At 45.9% G+C, this 20,094-nt stretch overlaps 1 protein-coding gene across 32 annotated transcripts in view; it reads left to right on the forward strand.

Annotated features, from left to right (window-relative positions):
• Positions 1 to 2,521: 2,521 nt before the first annotated feature.
• The window catches only part of clasp2 (cytoplasmic linker associated protein 2), a 453,349-nt gene continuing 435,776 nt past the window's right edge, over positions 2,522 to 20,094 (forward strand). For 16 of the 32 annotated variants that reach the window (XM_085993861.1, XM_085993869.1, XM_085993870.1 and 13 more), the window contains exon 1: positions 2,524 to 3,149. In XM_085993861.1, coding sequence (XP_085849987.1) covers positions 2,949 to 3,149 — 201 coding nt within the window. In that variant the 5' untranslated portion in view covers positions 2,524 to 2,948. Of the gene's footprint in view, positions 3,150 to 20,094 lie in introns of all 32 variants that reach the window. The other 16 variants (XM_085993847.1, XM_085993851.1, XM_085993849.1 and 13 more) reach the window with 2 other exon arrangements.

Genomic DNA, 20,094 nt, shown 5'->3' on the forward strand with positions numbered 1-20,094 from the left:
GAAGACAGATGCAAAGTCCTCATTTAGTACCTCAGCCACGCCCTCTGCCTCCACAAGATTTCCTTTTTGATCTCTAATCGGCCCCACCCTTCCCTTGACTATCCTTTTACTCTTTATATATGTTTATATATCTATGACATAAGGACCAGTGGCTTTTCCTGTACCAGGGATTTGAAGATAGTTAAGTTTTTTGTGTCAGATCTCGACTTGGAAAAGTAGATGACTGCATTTTGACAAGGAAATTATACCTGTTTTTGAATTTCATCAGATATTTCTGCAAATAAAAGGAACCAAAAACAACATGTGAAAATCTGAAATAAAAACAATGTTGGAAATACAACAACTTGAATTTATATAACGCCTTTAATATAATAAAACGTCCCAAGATGCTTCACAGGAGTGTACTCAGACAAAAATTGACACCGAGTCAAAGAAGGAGACATTAATAATAAAAACAGAAAATGCTGGAAATACTCAGCAGCATCTGTGGAGAGAGAAACAGAGTGAACGTTTCAGGTCAATGACCCTTCGTCAGAACTGGTCAGTTCTGACGAAGGGTCATCGACCTGAAATGTTAACTCTCCACAGATGCTGCCTGACCTGCTGAGTATTTCCAGCATTTTGTTTTTATTTCAGATTTCCAGCATCCGCAGTATTTTGCTTTTGTATTAAGGAGACATTAAGACAGGTGGTCAAAAGCTTGTTCAAAGTGGTAGGTGTTAAGGAACCTCTTAAAAGGAGAGAGAAATGGTGAGGCGGAGAGGTTTAGGGGTGGAATCCCAGTGCTTAGGGCTTAGGTGGCCGCCAATGGTGGGATTAAAGAAGTGATGGATACATAAGTGGTCAGAGTTGGAGGAACGCAGAGTTCTTGTAGGGTTGAAGGGCTAGAGAATTTTAAATTTGGGATTTTGGTGGACCGTAGCCAATGTAGGTCAGTGAGCACAGGGGCGATATACAGCACGTCGGATGATTACTGTTAATTACCTCTTCAACACTGCTGTGTACAATTTTCTTCACTCATTTTTTTAAAGATCAAATCTATTTTCCTCCCACGGCACATCTGTAGGGAAATGATTGAACCAGGAAACAACTGCCAGATCCTGAAGCTGATCTGAGCTGGCTGAGTCCATGCAGTTAACACGCTACCCACAGAGCTGCTGAAGTGTGACTCATTCGGGGCTAGCATCTCTTAGTTTGGATTAAACGCATATTTTTTTTAAACACAAGTCAGTAATTGACATTTCTGTTCCCACTAGTTGATGGTACAAAGACTGGGGGGACACGGATTTAAGGTTTTGGGCAAGAGATACAGGAGCGGGGGATGTGAGGAAAACTTTTTTGTGCAGTGAGTGGTGAGGACCTGGAACTCGCTGCCGACGGAATTGGTGGACGCGGAGACACTCAATGTTTTCAAGGGGAGACTGGATAGGCACTTGAGCGACTCGATGGACGGGTCACATTGTCCGCATGCCCGATACGAGACTCCCAAAACAAGCGCTCTACTCGGAGCTCCGGCACGGCAAGAGAGCCCCAATGGGCAGAGGAAACGCTTCAAGGTCACCCTCAAAGCCTCCTTGAAAAAGTGCAACATCCCCACCGACACCTGGGAATCCCTGGCCCAAGACTGCACAAAGCGGAGGAGAAGCATTCGGGAAGGCGCCGAACACCTCGAGTCTCTTCGCCGGGAGCAAGCGGAAGCCAAGCGCAGGCAGCGCAAGGAGCGCACGTCAACCCAAGCACCCCGCCCCTTCAGCCACCGTCTGCCCCACCTGTGACAGAGACTGTCGGTCCCGCATTGGACTCATCAGTCACCTGAGAACTCATTCTTAGTGTGGAAGCAAGTCATCCTCAGTTCCCAGGGACTGCCTAAGAAGAAGAAAACTTGAGGGAAATAAACTTGCAGGGCTATGGGGATAGAGCGGGGGGAATGGGACTGACTGGATTGCTCTACAGAGAGCCGGCACGGACTCGATGGGCCGAATGGCCTCCTTCTGTGACCTTATGACTCTATGGCTAACATTATACAGACACTGGCCACTGAATCATAAAGCGTACAACGCCGAGTGTCCAGCCGGATCATCGTTCGGGCAGGCGGACACACAGAGACACGGACCTGCCCGGGTGCGGTTTCCATGGCCACCGCAACACGACGTGCGCCAGGTGCGTGCGCAGGCATTAACATTGGCCCTCGCATTCACAGCAGAGAGCGTTCAGGCAATGCCTGCGGTGTTTGGCAAAATAAATATTGTTCTCACTTTCCGATGTTGGTGCCAGTTTAATATCCTGAATGATGAGTAAATTAAAATAACGGTAGTTTTCTCTTTGCTGCTTGTTGCCGCTGCGCTGTGTCAGCGGCAGTGTGCCGGGCGGCTCTGCGCTGCGCAGGACCCCCCCGCTCGCCCGCCTCTCCTCAGTTTGTTTTCTTCAAACGGAACGCGCATGCGCGCCCGATGGGAGGAGGGTCCGGCAGCCCGCTCTGGCGCGCCTGCGCACAGTGTCGGCGGGTTGCCGGGGACGGGCTCGTTGCCATAGAGGAGGAGGAGGAGGAGGAGACGTCGGGCCGGCGTGCTCCCTGCTTTTATTTATAATTCGTGTTAAGGGCGAATTAGGGACTTGAAGGGAGAGATTTTTTTTTTGGTAATCATTTTTTTAAAATCTTGTGTGAGGAAGTGGTGCTGCGGCTCGAGTTGCTGAGTGGAAGGAGAATCTCTGGAAGGACTGAGGAGTTAAAGGCCTGGCCTGGACCGGACCAGGGCGAAGGGCTCGCCACTTGACCGGGAACTGCGACAGGGGCTGGCGGATACCGGGCAGCGGGGCAACCCCCGGCTTCCTTTCGAGGCTGCAAGAGGTTGGAAAGTGTCGCCTGGAATAGAGGCAGGTGGTGGGGAGGAGGCTGCAACTTTGTGAGACCCCCCCTCCCGCCCCGCGCTCCGCCGGCCCGGGCAGACATGGAGCCCGAATACAGCTTGGACTACTTCTCGGAGCAGGTGGCGCAGAGGGATGTCAGTCGGCGGCTGCAGGTCGGCCAGGAGCTGATCGATTACCTGAGCGACCCCAGCAGGTCGACGGACGTGGACCACGACCAGAAACGGGCGCTGGACGGCATCGTGGACCAGCTGACGGGCTGGGTGAACTGCAGCAACTTCAAGGTAAAGTGGAGGCGGAACGCAGCAAGAGCTGCTGAAGTGACCCCCTGTACCCCGCCGACTAATGCCCATCATCCGGTCACCCACCACCCACACCCCTTTCATGTGCTGCATGACTCATTTTTCCGGAGTTTTGCAGGACCTGCCAAGGAACTAAGCTGTTCTGGGGCAGGGCTTACTTGTGGCATTCGTCTGGGAGCTGTTATCATCGTCAGATTAGTTGTCTGCCAGGGTGCATTTCAAAAACATGTTAAAATGTGTGAGAATAGCAGGCGGAGATTTCCGAAATCCGGTCGGGAGGATGCACAGGCGAGGCTTTGAAATCCCCCAGGGAGATTCGACATGACCATGATTCATTTGGGAAGGTGAATGGGTCAAGTGCCTGAGTTGAAATGTGTAAGAATTATTAATTCACTGCTATACTTGATGCAATACCCACTGAGTTGCAAAGTATCTGGGGTAGTTGAGTTTTCCGGTGTTGATATCCCTGCTGTGCTGCAGTATCCAGTAACATGTAAAACGTTGCGCCGCTTTTGGGATAGTGGAATCTACAAATGTTTGTATCCCTGTTTAGTTGCTGCAGTATCTTGTAACCTGCAAAGTGTTACACCGTGTCTAGGAGTCATGGAGTCTGCCAGTGTCTGTGTCACTGTTGTGGTGTCAGTACTCAACTACACTACTTAGTTTTTTTTTTTAGCTACAATGGGGCGATTTTATTTCCATAAATGCTATAGTATGTAACTTAAAGAGCGAGCCCGAGTTTCTTTTTATTCTGGTGTGTGTAGCTTAAACAGTTTGGCAAGTTCAGTGAACGGTCGTTACAGATCAAAGTAGAGACTGTGATCGTGTCGTGGAAGTTTTTGCAGGCTAACTCATTTCATTACAGTGATACGTCTTGGCGTGTCGATGGAAAATGATACCTTGGGGTCCAAATTTAGAACAAAGTGAGCAGCGAAACTGCAGTTGTGTAATCTAGCTCAGCATCTTGAGTCTCTGAGACTTTGCTTTCCTTGGAACTCCATGTTTTGAGGTGGTGGTTAACAGTAAGCAACGGTTTGTGTTTGATGATTGCCAGATTGATTTTTGAAATGGTTAATTTTTATAAACGCCATAAAACCATAAATGTTAAATGTTTTCTTTAAACACTGGTCCTTCAAATTACTTTCTATGTGTTCCACCTAATATCTTCTTAGGCAGTCCCTCGGAACCGAGGATGACTTGCTTCCACATTAAAAATGAGTTCGCAGCTGACTGATGAGTCCAACTCGGGACCTACAATCTCTGTCACAGGTGAGGCAGACGGTGGTTGAAGGGGCGGGTGGGTGGGGTGCTTGGGTTGACGTGCGCTGCCTGCGCTTGGCTTCCGCTTGCTCCCGGCGAAGAGACTCGAGGTGTTCGGCGCCTTCCCGGATGCTTCTCCTCCACTTTGTGCGGTCTTGTGCCAGGGATTCCCAGGTGTCGATGGGGATGTTACACTTTTTCAAGGAGGCTTTGAGGGTGTCCTTGAAGTGTTTCCTCTGCCCACCTGGGGCTCTCTTGCCGTGCCGGAGCTCCGAGTAGTGCGCTTGTTTTGGGAGTCTCGTATCGGGCATGCGGACGATGTGACCCGTCCATCAGAGCTGTGGAGCGTGGTCAAAGCTTCGATGCTGGGGATGTTGGCCTGAGCAAGAACACTGACGTTGGTGCGCCTATCCTGCCAATGGATTTGCAGGATCTTGCGGAGGCAGCGTTGGTGGTACCTGTCCAGTGCTTTGAGGTGCCTGCTGTACATGGTCCGTGTCTCTGAGGCATACAGCAGGGCGGGTATCACTGCTGCTCTGTAGACCATGAGCTTAGTGCCGGGTTAGAGGTCCTGGTCTCCAAACACTCTCTTCCTCATGCGACCGAAGGCTGCACTGGCACACTGAAGGCGGTGTTGGACTTTGTCGTTGACGTCTGCCCTTGTTGACAGTAGGCTCCCGAGGTATGGAAAGTGGTCCATGGCCTTGTCGTGGATTTTGATAATCGGCGGGTAGTACTGTGTGGCGGGGGCCGGTTGGTAGAGGACCTTTGTCTTACGGATGTTTAGTGTAAGGCCCATGCTCTCGTACGCTTCGGTGAAGGTGTTGACGATGGTTTGGAGTTCGACCTCCGAGTGAGCGCAGACGCAATCGTCGTCTGCATGCTGTAATTCGACGACAGAGGATACTCAAGGTGTGGTCTCACCAAGGCCCTGTACAACTGCAGCAAGACATCCTTGCTCCTGTACTCGAATCCTCTCGCTACGAAGGCCAACATACCATTTGAAACATAGATACATATCATCAATATTATATAATATATCAATATTTTAATTGGCAAGGTAAATACAAATGGGTGCTGTTTGCTGGCTATTTCAAGTGTAACAAATAAGTGAATGTGTCAATGTAATGGATTGGTGCACAATTTTTTTTGGTGATTTGAAGTGATTACCTTGTTATCTGAAAATCTTCATAGTTGCACAGTTCATATTCTGTCTACTTTGTCAGTTTTGCACAAGGTGTAAAACATTTTTGGATTTAAAGTGAAACTGCATAAAATCTTTGAGGTTTTAGAAACATAGAAGATAGGAGCAGGAGTCGGCCATTCGGCCCCTTCAGCTTGCTCTGCCATTTAATGAGATCATAGCTGATCATCCAAATTCAGTACCCTGTCCCTGCCTTCTCCCTATATCCCTTGATCTCTTTAGCCTTAAGAAATATATCTAACACCTTCTTGAATATATTTAATGAATTGGCCTCAACTGCCTTCTGTGGTAGAGAATTCCACAGGTTCACCACTCTCTGGGTGAAGAAATTCCTCCTCATCTCTGTCCTAAATGGCTTACCCCTTATCTTTAGACTGTGACCCCTGGTTCTGGACTCCCCCGCCATCAGGAACACACTTCCAACATCTAGTCTGTCTCGTCCTGTTAGAATTTTATAAGTTTCAATGAGACCCCTTCTCATTCTTCTAAACTCCAGCGAATATAAGCCCAATCAACCAAATCTCTCATATGCCATCCCAGCTATCAGTCTGGTGAATCTTCGCTGCACTCCCTCCATAGCAAGAACATCCTTCCTCAGATAAGGCGACCAGAACTGCACACACTACCCAAGGTGTGGTCTCACCAAGGCCCTGTACAACTGCAGCAAGACATCCTTGCTCTTGTACTCGAATCCTCTCGCTATGAAGGCCAACATACCATTTGCTTTCTTAACCGCCTGCTGCACCTGCATGCTTACCTTCAGCGACTGGTGCACAAGGACACCCAGGTCTTGTTGCACTTCCCCTTCTCCCAATCTATTGCCTTTCAGATAATCTGCCTTCCTATTTTTGCCACCAAAGTGGATAACCTCGCATTTATCCACATTATACTGCATCTGACATGCATCTGCCCAATCACCCAACCTGTCCAAATCGCACTGGAGTTTCTCTGCATCCTGCTCAGAGCACACACGCCCACCCAGCTTTGTGTCGTCTGCAAACTTGGAGATATTACATCTAGTTCCCTCGTCTAGATTATTAATATATATTGTGAATAGCTGGGGTCCTAGGACCGATCCCTGCGGTACCCCACTAGTCATTGCCTGCCACTGGGAAAAAGACCCGTTTATTCCAACTCTTTGCTTCCTGTCTGCCAACCAGTTCTCTATCCAAGTCAGTACCTTACCCCCAATCCCATGTGCTTTAACTTTACATGCTAATCTCTTATGCGGGACCTTATCGAAAGCCCTCTGAAAGTCCAAATACACCACATCCACTGGTTTTCCCTTATCTATTCTACCAGTTACATCCTCAAAAAATTCCAGTAGATTAGTCAAGCACGATTTACCTTTTGTAAGTCCATGTTGACTTTGTCCGATCCTGTCACTGTTTTCCAAGTGCTCTGCTGTTACATCATTTATAATGGACTCTAGCATTTTCCTCATTACCGATGTCAGGCTTACCGGTCTATAATTCCCCGTTTTCTCTCTACCACCTTTTTTGAATAGTGGGGTTACATTAGCTACCCTCCAATCCATGGGTACTGTTCCAGAGTCTATAGAATTTTGGAAGATGACCAGCAATGCATTTACTATTTCTAGGGCCACTTCCTTAAGTACCCTAGGATGTAGATTATCAGGCCCTGGGGATTTATCGGCCTTCAATCCCGTCAATTTCCCTAACACCATTTCCCTACAAATACTGATTTCATTCAGTTCCTCCCTTTCATTAGACCCTATGTTCCCCGACATCTCTGGGAGGTTATTTGTGTCCTCCTTTGTGAAGACAGAACCAAAGTATGTATTTAATTGGTCAGCCATTTCTTTGTTCCCCATTATAAATTCCCCTGATTCTGACTGCAAGGGACCTACGCTTGACTTCACCAATCTTTTTCTCTTCACGTATCTATAGAAGCTTTTACAGTCAGTTTTTATATTCCCTGCAAGCTTACACTCGTACTCTATTTTCCCCCTCTTAATTAATCCCTTTGTCCTCCTTTGCTGAATCCTAAACTGCTCCCAATCCTCCGGTTTGCTGCTTTTTCTGGCCAAATTATATGTCCTCTCCTTGGATGTTATGCTATCCCTAATTTCCCTTGTTAGGCACAGTTGAGTCACCTTTTTTGTTTTATTTTTATGCCAAACAGGGATGAACAAATTCTGTAGCTCATCCATGCGATCTTTAAATGTTTGCCATTGCCTATCCACCATCAAAACCCTTTAAGTAACGTTCCCCAATCCATCCTAGCCAACTCGCGCCTCATACCATCATAGTTTCCTTTATTTAAATTCAGGACCCTAGTCTCTGAGTCAACTACTTCACTCTCCATCTTAATGAAGAATTCGATCATATTATGATCGCTCCGCCCCAAGGGGCCTCGCACAACAACATTGCTAATGAATCCTTTCTCATTACATAATACCCAGGCTAAGATGGCCTGATCTCTAGTTGGCTCCTCGACATATTGGTCCAAGAAACCATCCTATATACACACCTGGAATTCCTCCTCCACAGTATTGTTACTAATTTGGTTAGCCCAATCTATATGTAGACTAAAGTCACCCATGATAACTGCTGTGCCCTTATTGCACGTGTCTCCAATGCCATCCCCAACCTCAGCATTACTCTTTGGGGGTCTGTATACAACTCCCACTAACGTTTTCTGCCCATATTTCTCCGCTCTACCCATACAGATTCCACATCATCAGAGCTAATATCCTTCCTTACTATTGTGTTAATCTCTTTAATCAGCAATGCTACCCCACCTCCTTTTCGCCTGTCTTTCCTGAATATTGAATACCCCTGGATGTTGAATTCCCAGCCTTGGTCACCCAGGAGCCATGTCTCATTAATCGCAATTATATCATATCCGTTTACATCTATTTGCGCAGCTAATTCATCCATCTTATTACAAATGCTCCTCTCATTAAGACACAAAGCCTTCAGGCTTGTTTTTTTTTAACACTCTTAGACCTTTTAGAATTATTATTTACTGTGGCCATGTTTGATTTAAACCCTTGATTTCTCTGACTGCCACTTTTGCGTTTCTCCTTCCTGTCTTTTGCTTCTATCCTTGCTTCCCTTTATCTGTCTCCCTGCACAGGTTCCCAACCCCCTGCCATTTTAGTTTAAACCCTCCCAAACAGCACTAGCAAACACTCCCCCTAGGACATCGGTCCCTGTCCTGCCCAGGTGCAAACCGTCCAGTTTGTATTGGTCCCACCTCCCCCTGAACCGGTTCCAATGTCCCAGGAATTTGAATCCCTCCCCCTTGCACCATTCCTCTAGCCACGTATTCATCTGAAATATCCTTCTATTTCTATTCTGACTAGCATGTGGCACTGGTAGCAATCCTGAGATAACTACCTTTTGTCTTACTTTTTAATTTACCTCCCTATATTCAGCTTTTGGGACCTCATTCCAGTTTTTACCTATATTGTTGGCACCTATATGCACCACGACAACTGGCTGTTCACCCTCCCCCCTCCAGAATGCTCTACAGCCGCTCTGAGATATCCTTGACCCTTGCACCAGGGAGGCAACATACCATCCTGGAGTCTTGTTTGCGGCCGCAGAAATGCCTATCTATTCCCCTTACAATAGAATCCCCGATCACTATAGCTCTCCCGCTCTTTTTCCTCCGGTCCTGTGCAGCAGAACCACCCATGGTGCCAGGAAGTTGGCTGCTGCTGCCTTCCCCCGCTAAGCCATCTCCCTCAACAATATCCAAAGCGGTATATCTGTTTGAGAGGGGGATGGCCACAGGGGACCCCTGCACTACCTGCCTGCACCTACTACTCTGCATGGCGGTCACCCATTCCCTTCCCGCCTGTGCAGCCTTTACCTGCGGTGTGACCAACTGATTAAACGTGATATCCACGACATCCCCAGCATCGCGAATGCTCCAGTATGTATCCATTCGCAGCTCCAGCACCGCAATGCAGTCTGCCAGTAGCTGGATACACTTCCCGCACACATGGTCATTTTAGTTTGGAATGCTGTTACTGTGAAGACCTGCACACTAATTTGCATCCTTTTTGTTACTTTAAATCATTTAGCTATGTAGTACATCTCATGCTCCAGTGTGCTGTGCTATAGAGCGTATAATGAAGAACTGTCTGACTTGTGACATGGCAATATTCTCAACCTCCACTGTGTCATCAGGGAAACTGCCAGAGAATGGTCAGATTCTCTATAGAGGAAGAAATAAATCTGATGACCAGGGTGACAACTCTGGCTGATGAGAGGCATTGGCAGAGGCCGCAGAGAAGTTGTTGGCTTGCCCTCGTGACCAGTTTGCCCCAGTGACCAGACAATATGTGGGTTGGTGGAGAGGGAGAGATATTCACAGAATCACAGAAACCCCACAGTGCAGATAGAGGCCATTTCGGCCCATCGAGCCTGCACCGACACATATCCCACCCGATCCCCGTAACCCCACGTATTTAATCCCCCAAACACTAAGGGTCAATTTATCATAGCCAATCAACCTAACCCGCACATCTTTGGATATTGGGGCAGAAATTCGGGTCTCCACAGGTGAGTATGCACAGGGTACTCACCCGTAGGCCCATTGGAAGTGCCGGTTTCCTGCCTGCACTGCGCATGCGCGGGAAACCGGCACTTCCGTTCGCTTGAAAGCAGGGGTTCAGAGTTTGAACGCGTGCGCGGGAGAGGCTGCGCGTGCGCATCGAACTTGCGTTTTTTTTGCAGGTTTTCCCGGGAGGGTAAGTCTGTAGAAGTTACACATTTAAAAAGCAGTCGCAAGGCCTGCTTTTTACAAGGTAAGTGGTGAATTAATTAAAATTAAAACATTTTTTCCACAGGTTTATTATTTTTAAATACTTTAAAGAAAGGTAAGTTTATTTTTAGCCCCGTTAGAAAATTAAAATTATTTTTTTCAAAAATTTATATTATTGTTTAAAATAGTTATTTCATGTAATTTATAGTTTATTAAAATGTGATGTTTTTAAATAATTTATTTGAAGATGTGGTGATGTTTTGGGGCAGTAGTATTTCTAAGTTTTGACAGCACTTCCTGTCAAGCTTATGAATGGAGCATTCCCTGCTCCGATTGGCTCCCCATGGCCCACGTGATCCCAGGGGACGCATCGAACTAACTGCGCCCCTGGGATACGCAAGCACTGCGCGCCGGCAGTTGGAGCAGGCCCAGGATCGGAATTCCATGTGGGCCCACAGCTCAACGGCCGGCGCGCTAGGTAAGTGCAGGTCGGGGGCTTACACCCGCGGGAAGCCCCCGACCCGAATTTCTGGGCCATTGTAAAAGGAGCAAAAATTTGAACAGGTGGAAAGAATCATTTACTTGGAAGAAAAGCTTAATTGGAATAGCTGCATAATACCAAGTGATGGTTCATTTCTTTCTTTTCATTTGCTAAAATCAATATCCGAAATGATGACCAAGGCCACTAATTTATGATGACTGCATCAAATTTCATTTTATTGCATTTTGATTCTGGAATTTTTACCATTGTTTTGGGCATCACGTTCTCTGATTCTGCTCATCTTTCTATTAAAACCACAAACCAGTGGCCATGTGATCAAGGCTAAGTATCACCCTTTGCAACCTATCCCACAAATTGTTTATTCTTGAGTGCTACATAAGAAATGTTATTGTTCTGCTGACAAACAGTGTGCTCCTGTCTCTTGAGCACGGTGTTGCATGGAGGTCCCATTGGCTGCATGAAAATTAAAGTTGTCCAAGGAATCGAGTTAAACCAATTGAAGTACTGTAGTTACATTTTTAATTACAGCCAGTTTTGTGTTGCTGTCAATTTTATGTGTACACTCCAGACTGAATTGTGGAAGGGTGGGTGGGTGGGGGTGGTGGTGCTGCGGCTATTGTCGTGGTTCTGGAGGATCTGAATTTGTGGATTTGTAGCAAGACAACAAATTTAATTAATAAAGCACTCTTTATGAAATAGAATGCCCCTGAGACCTTTATCAGAAGAGTGAAAGTGTACCTCACCAGGCGGTATGAAAGTTGTTCGGGGATTGGAGGTCGAAGGCGAAGTTCAAGTGATGGGTTTTGAGGAGGTTCTGAAAGCAGAGAGAAAAATCGGCTTTGGAGAAGATTTGCATGTGCTGTGGACAGAATGGTTGGGAAAATGTTCTTTGGGTGAGCTGGACAATATTATTTGAATAGGCTGAAAGTAGTCTGAAGTGATTTGGAAATGAGAATCTTGCAGTTTATTGGCTGGGACACAGGAAGACAGTGGAGGTAGATGAGGATGGGGGCAATAAGTGTGCTGGACTTTCTTCAGGGGAGGACCTGGACTGTGGCAGTCTGGGTTTGCTGAATTTGTGACGGGTGGTGATAGCTACAACAACAATTTGTATTTATATAGTGCCTTTAACATAGTAAAACGTCCCAAGGTGCTTCACAGGAGTGTTGTAAGACAAAAAAATTGACACCGAGCCACATAAGAAATGAGGGCAGGTGACCAAAAACATGGTCAAAGAGGTAGGTTTTAAGGAGCGCCTTAAAGGAGGAAAAACATAAGAACATAAGAAATAGGAGCAAGAGTCGGCCATTTGGCCCCTCGAGCCTGCTCCACCATTTAATGAGATCATGGCTGATCTGATCTTGGGTTCAGCTTCATTTCTCTGCCCGCTCCCCATAACCCTTCACTCCCTTATTGTTCAAAAATCTGTCTATCTCCACCTTAAGTATATTCAATGACCCAGCCTGCACAGCTCCCTGGGGCAGAGAATTCCACAGATTTACAACCCTCAGAGAAGAGATTCCTCCTCATCTCAGAAAAGGTGGAGAGGTTTAGGGAGCGAGTTCCAGAGCTTGGAGCCTAGGCAACAAAAGGCTTGGCCACCAAAGGTTGAGCGATTATAATCGGGGATACTCAAGAGGGCAGAATTAGAGGAGCGCAAATATCTCTGGGTGGGTGGGGGCGGGGGTTTGTGGGGCTGAAAGAGATTACAGAGATGGGAAGGGACTGGCAAGGAGTGCATTTGAGAAATTCATCCTTTAGGTGATGGAAGTGTGGGTTACTGTTTCAGTAGTGGAGGTGATGAGGTAATGGGTATAAGATGGCCAAGTTTTGCAAGTGGAAGAAGGTCGTTATGGTACCAGACTGAATAAATATGAAGTAGACAGCTCGCACAACGGTCAAACAAAAGCCGAAGCTGCATGCCGCCAGGCTCCGTTTGTGAGCAGCCGGAATGGAATGGATGGCAGAGGCATGCTACGGTCGAGAGCCAAACACAATTGTCTCCGGTATACTGATACTGAAATGTAACAAGTTAACAACAGATACAAATTGCACTTTCGTAGCGTCTTTCATGGTAAAATATCCTGAGTTTTACGGAGGAGGGGAAAGCAGTTGGGAATTTGGGGAAGGAAAAAAAGAGCGAGCGAGCTTGCATTTGTGTAGCTCCTCTCATGACATCAGGCCATCCCAAAGTGTTTTGCAACCGATTAAAGTACTTTTGAAATGTAGTCACTGTTGAAAATGCGGCAGCCAGCAGCAATGTGATAATGACCTGATCATCTGTTTTCTTTATGTTGGCTGAGGGCTAAATATTGGTAGGACACCGGGCGAACTCGCCTGCTCTTCTCCGAAATTGCAGCATTATCTCAGTACTGCACTGAAGTGTCGGCTGAGATTTTGTGCTCAAGTCTCTGGAGTGGGACATGAAACCACAAGCTTCTGACTCGGAGACGAGAGTGCTCCCACTGATGCATGGCTGATACAAATGACACCATAGGTTGAGTCATCCAGAAATTAATGTTGAGTAGGCAGTTGGGAAATACAGGAACAGCCCTTTAGTCAATGGTGGTGGGAAGAGACAGAATTGGGTGGTGTCGACATACGCGACACAACTTGCGTTGAAGTTAACCCCATGCTTAATGATCATTTTGGAGAAGGATGGCATGTGGGATAGAAGTCTCAATATTGAACTTTCACTGGGCGTTGACTGAAGTTACTCTTAGCGTTGCTATACTGTCAACATTTCTGTGAATCTGGATTGAACAAAAAATCACCCTTCCCGGGTTCTGATTTTTATTGTAGAACAGTGCGCAAATAGGGTGGGCATTGATGAGCCTGATGGTCCTTTTGTGACCTGTTTTGTCATATGTTTGTATGTACAGTAACTCATTTAAACCTGTTTCCAACTAATTTAGCAGGCTCTCGGTTGTGATTAGCTTTCTTGCTTTTCTGGAAAAGTGTGGTGGACAGTGGTGATGCACTGTCTGCCTTTGTGTGGGGGGGGGGCGGTGGCGGGGGAAGGTGTGGGGGGGGGGCAGTGGGGAGTCATCTGGAGATTGATGAACAAAGAGTCTTGCATTTGCATTGAGTACTTGTGATGTGTGCTTTCCTGGGGTAAAAATGTTTACTTGTGGAACAGAAGTAGTGCAAAACAATTTGTTCCAGGTGATCACAAGGGGAGAAAATTGACATGGTCATGTTTTGGTACTAATCTAACAAAATAGTGTAGCATGTATGTCGTGTGTTAAATTGCATTGTAAGAGTAGCAAAAATCTTTTCATGCAGTGCCAGAACGATTGCCATTGATAGAAATAGTGATTTGTAAAGCCCAAGGCATGGAACACAAATCCCAGTTAAGTGATAGCTTGTGCTAAGTACTGTTTTGAACCTACTTTTAGTTTATGCACAATCCTGGGCAGTGTATCACTGGGTTGGCTGGCAGATGTCCTCAGTTTTTAGAAAGAATGCAAGGAAAGACAACTCAATTTTATATGACGAAAACAAAAGCAAAATACCGTGGATACTGGAAATCTGAAGTAAAAATAGAAAAAGCTGGCAATATGCAGCAGGTGAGGTAGCTTCTGTGGGAAGAGAAACCAAGTTAACGTTTTGGGTTGATGTTTCGTCAGAACTGGAAAATGTTAGAGATGTAACAGGTTTATTTAAACAAGTACAGAGCCAGGGAATTGGGGGTGGGGGCGAGCAGGGTAGGCAAACAAAAGGGAAGGTCGGTGATACGGTTGAAGGCAGGAGTGATTAAATGACACAAGGACCTTTCCCAACATCTCTACTTGCTTAAAACCTGTTGCGTCTCTAACCTTTGCCAGTTCTGATGAAAAGTCAGTGACCTGAAACATAACTTTGTTTCTCTCTCCACGGACGCTGCCTGACCTGCTGAATATTTCCAGCATTTCCTGTTTTTACTTAATCTTGTGTGACATGTGGGATTAGCAAAGCTACAAGGAAAGATTACACATACTGGGCTGTAATTTACGGCCCCAAAGTGCGAACAAGGCGCGTATGCGCCCGTTAGGGACGCACAAGTTCAGGGTTTAGGTTTGCGAAGCGCATGCACTTCAACCCGGAACTTGTGATCTGTCAAGAATCCTCTTGACAGATCCTCCGCATCCCTGGGAAAAGGGCACCCATGGGGGTGGAGAATTGGGCTAACTTCTGCCCAGCGAATGCCCATGAAATTCTTAAGCCTGGTAAAAGCAGACGTAAGGCCTGCTTTTACTAGCGTAAGAGTTTTAAAAAATAGAAAAGTAAAATTTTATCAATAATTTATACATTTAAAAACTTTTTAAATAAGCTAAGTTTATTTTTAGCCCCTTTAAAACATGTAATTTTTTTTCAAAAACTTAAATTTTTGTTTTAATTATTTAATTAAATGCAGTTTTAATTAATTTTAAATGTGATTTTTAAAATTTTATGTCTAGGTGTATTTTTGGGGTATTCCCATTCATGCTTGTGGGGTTTCCGTACATACAGAATCCCCATAAATGTGAATGGGGATTTCCTTCTGTCATGCTTTGGGCGAGCCCACGTGATCCCAGGGGCGCTTGCAAACCGCCTGCGCCCCTGGGATACGTGGGCCTCTGCCCAGGACTTCGTGTGTCCGTACCACCGGGTAGGCGCGGATTTTATCTGCGGATCGGATACATTTCCCCACAGGAAGCCTCCGGCTGCAAATTCAGGGCCACTATAAATGTTTACATTGGAAGAAAAGTGACTTGGAGGTTATATTGAGATATTTAAGATCTTCCAAGGGAACAGAAGTGGAACCCAGAATGATCAATATGATGGGAAAAGGTGAATACACGGTTGAGAGATAATTTCTTCATGCACAGAGGGATAGAATTGTGGAGTAGCCTATTGAGAGGGGTTGGGGAAATAAGAGTGTGTTACAAATTTTAAGAAGGTGAGTGTGGTAAACCACTGTTTGTATTCCACTGTGTACATGTCTGTACATGCCTCGGCTGACTCCTCCCACGAGTCCAGGTATAAAGGTGACTGCTCCACAGTCCCTCTGTATTCTGGACTGGTCGACCACTCGAGGCACACCTTCATTCTCTTGTTAATAAAAGCCTGTTAGTTACTCGCTTAACCTCAGTCTTTTGAGTGATTGATAGCGCATCAGTGAGGAATAAATATTGACCAAGATATTCAGAGTATGAGAATTGAAATGGGGAGCAAGCCTGTGACTTTTGGGATCCAGCCCCATGGAGGGCGCTAGTACTTTGAGGTCATGAATTGTCTTATGTTCTTAAGGAAAGGACATATAGGGGAGAGGGGGGGGGATGGTGATTAGTTTGTGTTTGGTGATGTGTTGTGGGTAACCATGGTCTCTTGGAGCTTAGTTGATTACCTTCGGATGCCAAGGAGCATAAACACTGACTTCGACCAGTTAGGCCGAATGGCCTGTTTCCGTGCTGTAAATTCTATGTAGTCTGATTTGAGAAGTTCCTGGATTACTTGGTTATCAAAATTAATTTTCTCCTTCTGCCACTGCCATCATCATTTTTTTTTTGAGATTCTAGTTTCTACTACTTTCATCCCCACCTGACATGTTAAATATGACTTTTTGATCTAATGCTCATTGACGGGGTCAACTTCTGACCATTCCTCAGACATCATTTACTATTCCCCCAAATCTCCGATCATCACCTCTCCCTTTATAAATAGCTTATCCACAATTCCTCGGTCCTCTCTGACCACTGCTACAACTCTCCTTTCCACTTCCTCTCTGAAAGTGTTGTGTACATCATTATCACCAACTCTGTACCCACCTTTTCCACTGCTCCCTGTTCAACAACAAAAACAACAACTTGTATTTATATAGCGCCTTTAACGTAGTAAAGCGTCCCAAGGTGCTTCACAGGAGTATTATAAGACATAAAAAAAATTGACACCGAGCCACCTAAGGGGAAAATCGGGCAGGTGACCAAAAGCTTGGTCAAAGAGGTAGGTTTTAAGGAGCGTCTTAATGGAGGATAAAGAGGTGGAGAGGTTTAGGGAGGGAATTCCAGAGCATGGGGCCTAGGCAACAGAAGGCACAGCCACCAATGGTTGAGCGATTTATAATTAGGGATGCTGAAGAGGGCAGAATTAGAGGAGTGCAGATATCGTGGGGGGTGGGCTGGAGAAGATTAGAGGTAGGGTGGGGCGAGGCCATGGAGGAATTTGAAAATGAGGATGAGAATTTTGAAATCAAGTCGTTGCTTAACCAGGAGCCAATGTAGGTCAGCAAGCACAGGGATGATGGGTGAATGGGACTTAGTGCGAGTTAGGACATGGGCAGCCGAGTTTTGGATGACTTCAAGATGGATGTTGTTAGGGAGGCGCATATGTGGTTGGAAGCTCATTTCAGGGTCAAATATGACACCAAGGTTGCGAACATTGTGGTTCAGCCTCAGACAGATGTTAAGGACAGGGATGGAGTCAGTGGCGAGGGAACAGAGTTTGTGGTTGGGACCGAAAACAATGGCTTCAGTCTTCCCAATATGTGGAGAAAATTTCTGCTCATCCAAAACTGGATGTCGGACAAGCAGTCTGACAATTTAGAGACTGTGGAGGGGTCGAGAGAAGTGGTGAGGTCGAGCTGGGAGGAGTCTGTGTACATGTGGAAACTGACTCTGTTTTCGGATGATGTCGCCGAAGGGCAGCATGGAGATGAGAAATAGAAATAGGAGGGTCAAGGATAGATCCTTGGGGGACACCAGAGGTAACGATGTGGGAGTGGGAAGAGAAGCCATTGCAGGTGATTCCTGGCTACGATTAGATAGATAAGAATGGAAGCCGGTGCAGACCCACCCAGCTGGACGACAGTGGCGAGGCGTTGGAGAAGGATGGAGTGGTCAAACGTGTCAAAGGCTGCAGACAAGTCAAGAAGGACAAGGAGATAGTTGATCTTTGTCACCGTCACAAAGGATGTCATTTGTGACGATGTCTGTTAACATGGGAGCCAGAAAAGGAAGTTTGGTGGGAATAGAGTTGAGGGAGCAGGAAGTGGGTTCCGTGGACAAGATGAGCACGGAGAGGTCATGAGGGGAGATCGGAGAGAAACTGGAGAAAGGTACGAGTTCAGGGCTAGGGCAGGAGGGAACCTTAGAGGAAGTTTGGCCTGGTGGGCTAGGCGAAGGAAGGGAAGTGGCAGAGGCAGCTGAACGGATGGTCTCAATCTTAGAGACAGAAGTCCATGAGCTCCTCACACTTGTTGTCGGAGGTGAGGGTGGAGGAGACAGAAGAAAGGGGTTTAACGAGGCGGTTAGCAGTAGAGAGTAGAAGCTGGGGTTTTTCTTAGTGAGCAATTTTGGCAGACGAGAGCAGGACCCGATTATGCTCTATGTGGCCCAGCCAGATCTGGCGGTAAATGACTAACCAGTTTTCCACCATGTCAGTTCCAAGTCTGTGTCCCTTGAACTCAAGGGAGTGAAGATGAGGTCTGTACCAGGGGGAATAGCCAGGGTGAGAGAGAGTAATTGTTTAAATAGGGACAAGGGCATCAAAAGTGGTGGTGAGAGTGTGGTTGAGCAGATCGGTAGCTGTTCACGAGTATCTCCCGTCTGTGTTTTTGGTCCCATTCGCAGCACTAGTAACAACTTGTCAAAGTCACCAGTTGCATCCTGTCACTATGACTGCAGACAAAATTCATCCTATTGGATTCCTACATAAACCCGAACTCGTGCAGAACTCTGCATTCAATCACACACAAACAGAAAATGCTGGAAACATTGAGCAGGTCAGTCAGCATCTGTGGGGAGAAAAAAATAAGTTCATGTTTCAAATAAAGATCCATCATCATAACTGTATCCTTATTAACCTTCACTGTATCGACTGCTTCCGTTGGAAAGTGCCTTGGGACATTTTGTTACATGAATGGTACTGTATGACTTGTTATGAAATGAGTTGCAAGTAGAAATGGAATTCTGGTTCGAGTGGGGAATAGTTAAGAATAAGTGTTCAAAGGAACAGACAGTTTTTAGATGTTTTCCACTTCAGATCAGAATGGAATCTTAATTTTTTTTATAAAATGTAAACTGTATTTCTGGCAATAAGAAGGGAAGCTAGTCCATGTGTGATGCTTTAGGTAAATTGTATTTGTTCACTGAAAGCACAGAGACAATGATCTGAATCATGTAGCATAGGTAGTGCCTCAAAGGTGTGAGTCTGGAGAAACAGCTAAGATTGTATGATTTACTGTGTACATGTCTTGTTACTTTGGATCTTATGATGTAATGAATCTAAATTTGGTGTTAGTTCTTTGGTTAATGTACTTCAAACTTGAAATACTGCGGAAGAGTCCAAAAGTTGGTTTCATAACTCGTGTGGATTGGAAAAAGACTGCTATTGTTCTGGAAATTGAAACTCCTGATTGCCTTCTGCAAAACCTGCATGAAGTTAGTTTCTACAAAACTGTACATTGTTTACTATAAACCTCTGATACAATTGCACACCTCTGATCTTAAAAAAAAAACTTTGGATAGTATGATTGGAAAATCTTTGGTTTTTTCTATAAGAAAGTGCATTTCATGACCTCAGGATGTCCCTAAATGCTTCACAACCAATGACTTACTTTGTGAAGTGTAATCACTTTTTGTAATGTGGGGAAACGTGGCAACCAATTTGCGCACAGCAGAGCCCACAAAGAAGAATGAGATGATCCTCTTGTATAAGCAATGCCGGTTTAGGGATAATTGTTGGCTGGGACATCAGGAGAACTCCCATGCTTTTCTTCAAATAATATCCTGGTATCTTTTAGTCCACCTGAGGGGGAAGATGATGCCTGTGTTTAACGCAGGTGGCAAAATATAGCTCGCGGGCCACATCCGGCCTGCCAAGTCATCCAATCCGGCCCACTGGACGGGACAGGAATAGAACGCGAACTGGAGCACGAGCTGCACATTAGTCAATTTCACTTCTTGTGGGTCAGATACAAACCCGAACTGCAATCGGGGCAAACACACTGAAATACTTAATTCAATTTATCAGTTCCTAAAAGCGATTCTCCCTGGCCCGATCTTGGAAGGATTCGTTCTGCGATTCTGGACTCCAATGGCAAATGTCAGTACCCAGAATGCACTGTGTACTGGAATACGTCCTATCGATTTTAGAGTCGAGTCATGGCTGCTTATCTCCATGATTCTTGTACCGAAGAGACCGGCGCTCACTCGCAGTGTTCTCGCTCAGGCCAACATCCCCGGCATCTCAGCTTTGACCAC

The sequence above is a fragment of the Somniosus microcephalus genome, chromosome 7 (assembly GCF_052327205.1).
Source record: "Somniosus microcephalus isolate GS21.2 chromosome 7, FLI_Smic_1.0, whole genome shotgun sequence".
Classification (NCBI taxonomy): domain Eukaryota; kingdom Metazoa; phylum Chordata; class Chondrichthyes; order Squaliformes; family Somniosidae; genus Somniosus; species Somniosus microcephalus.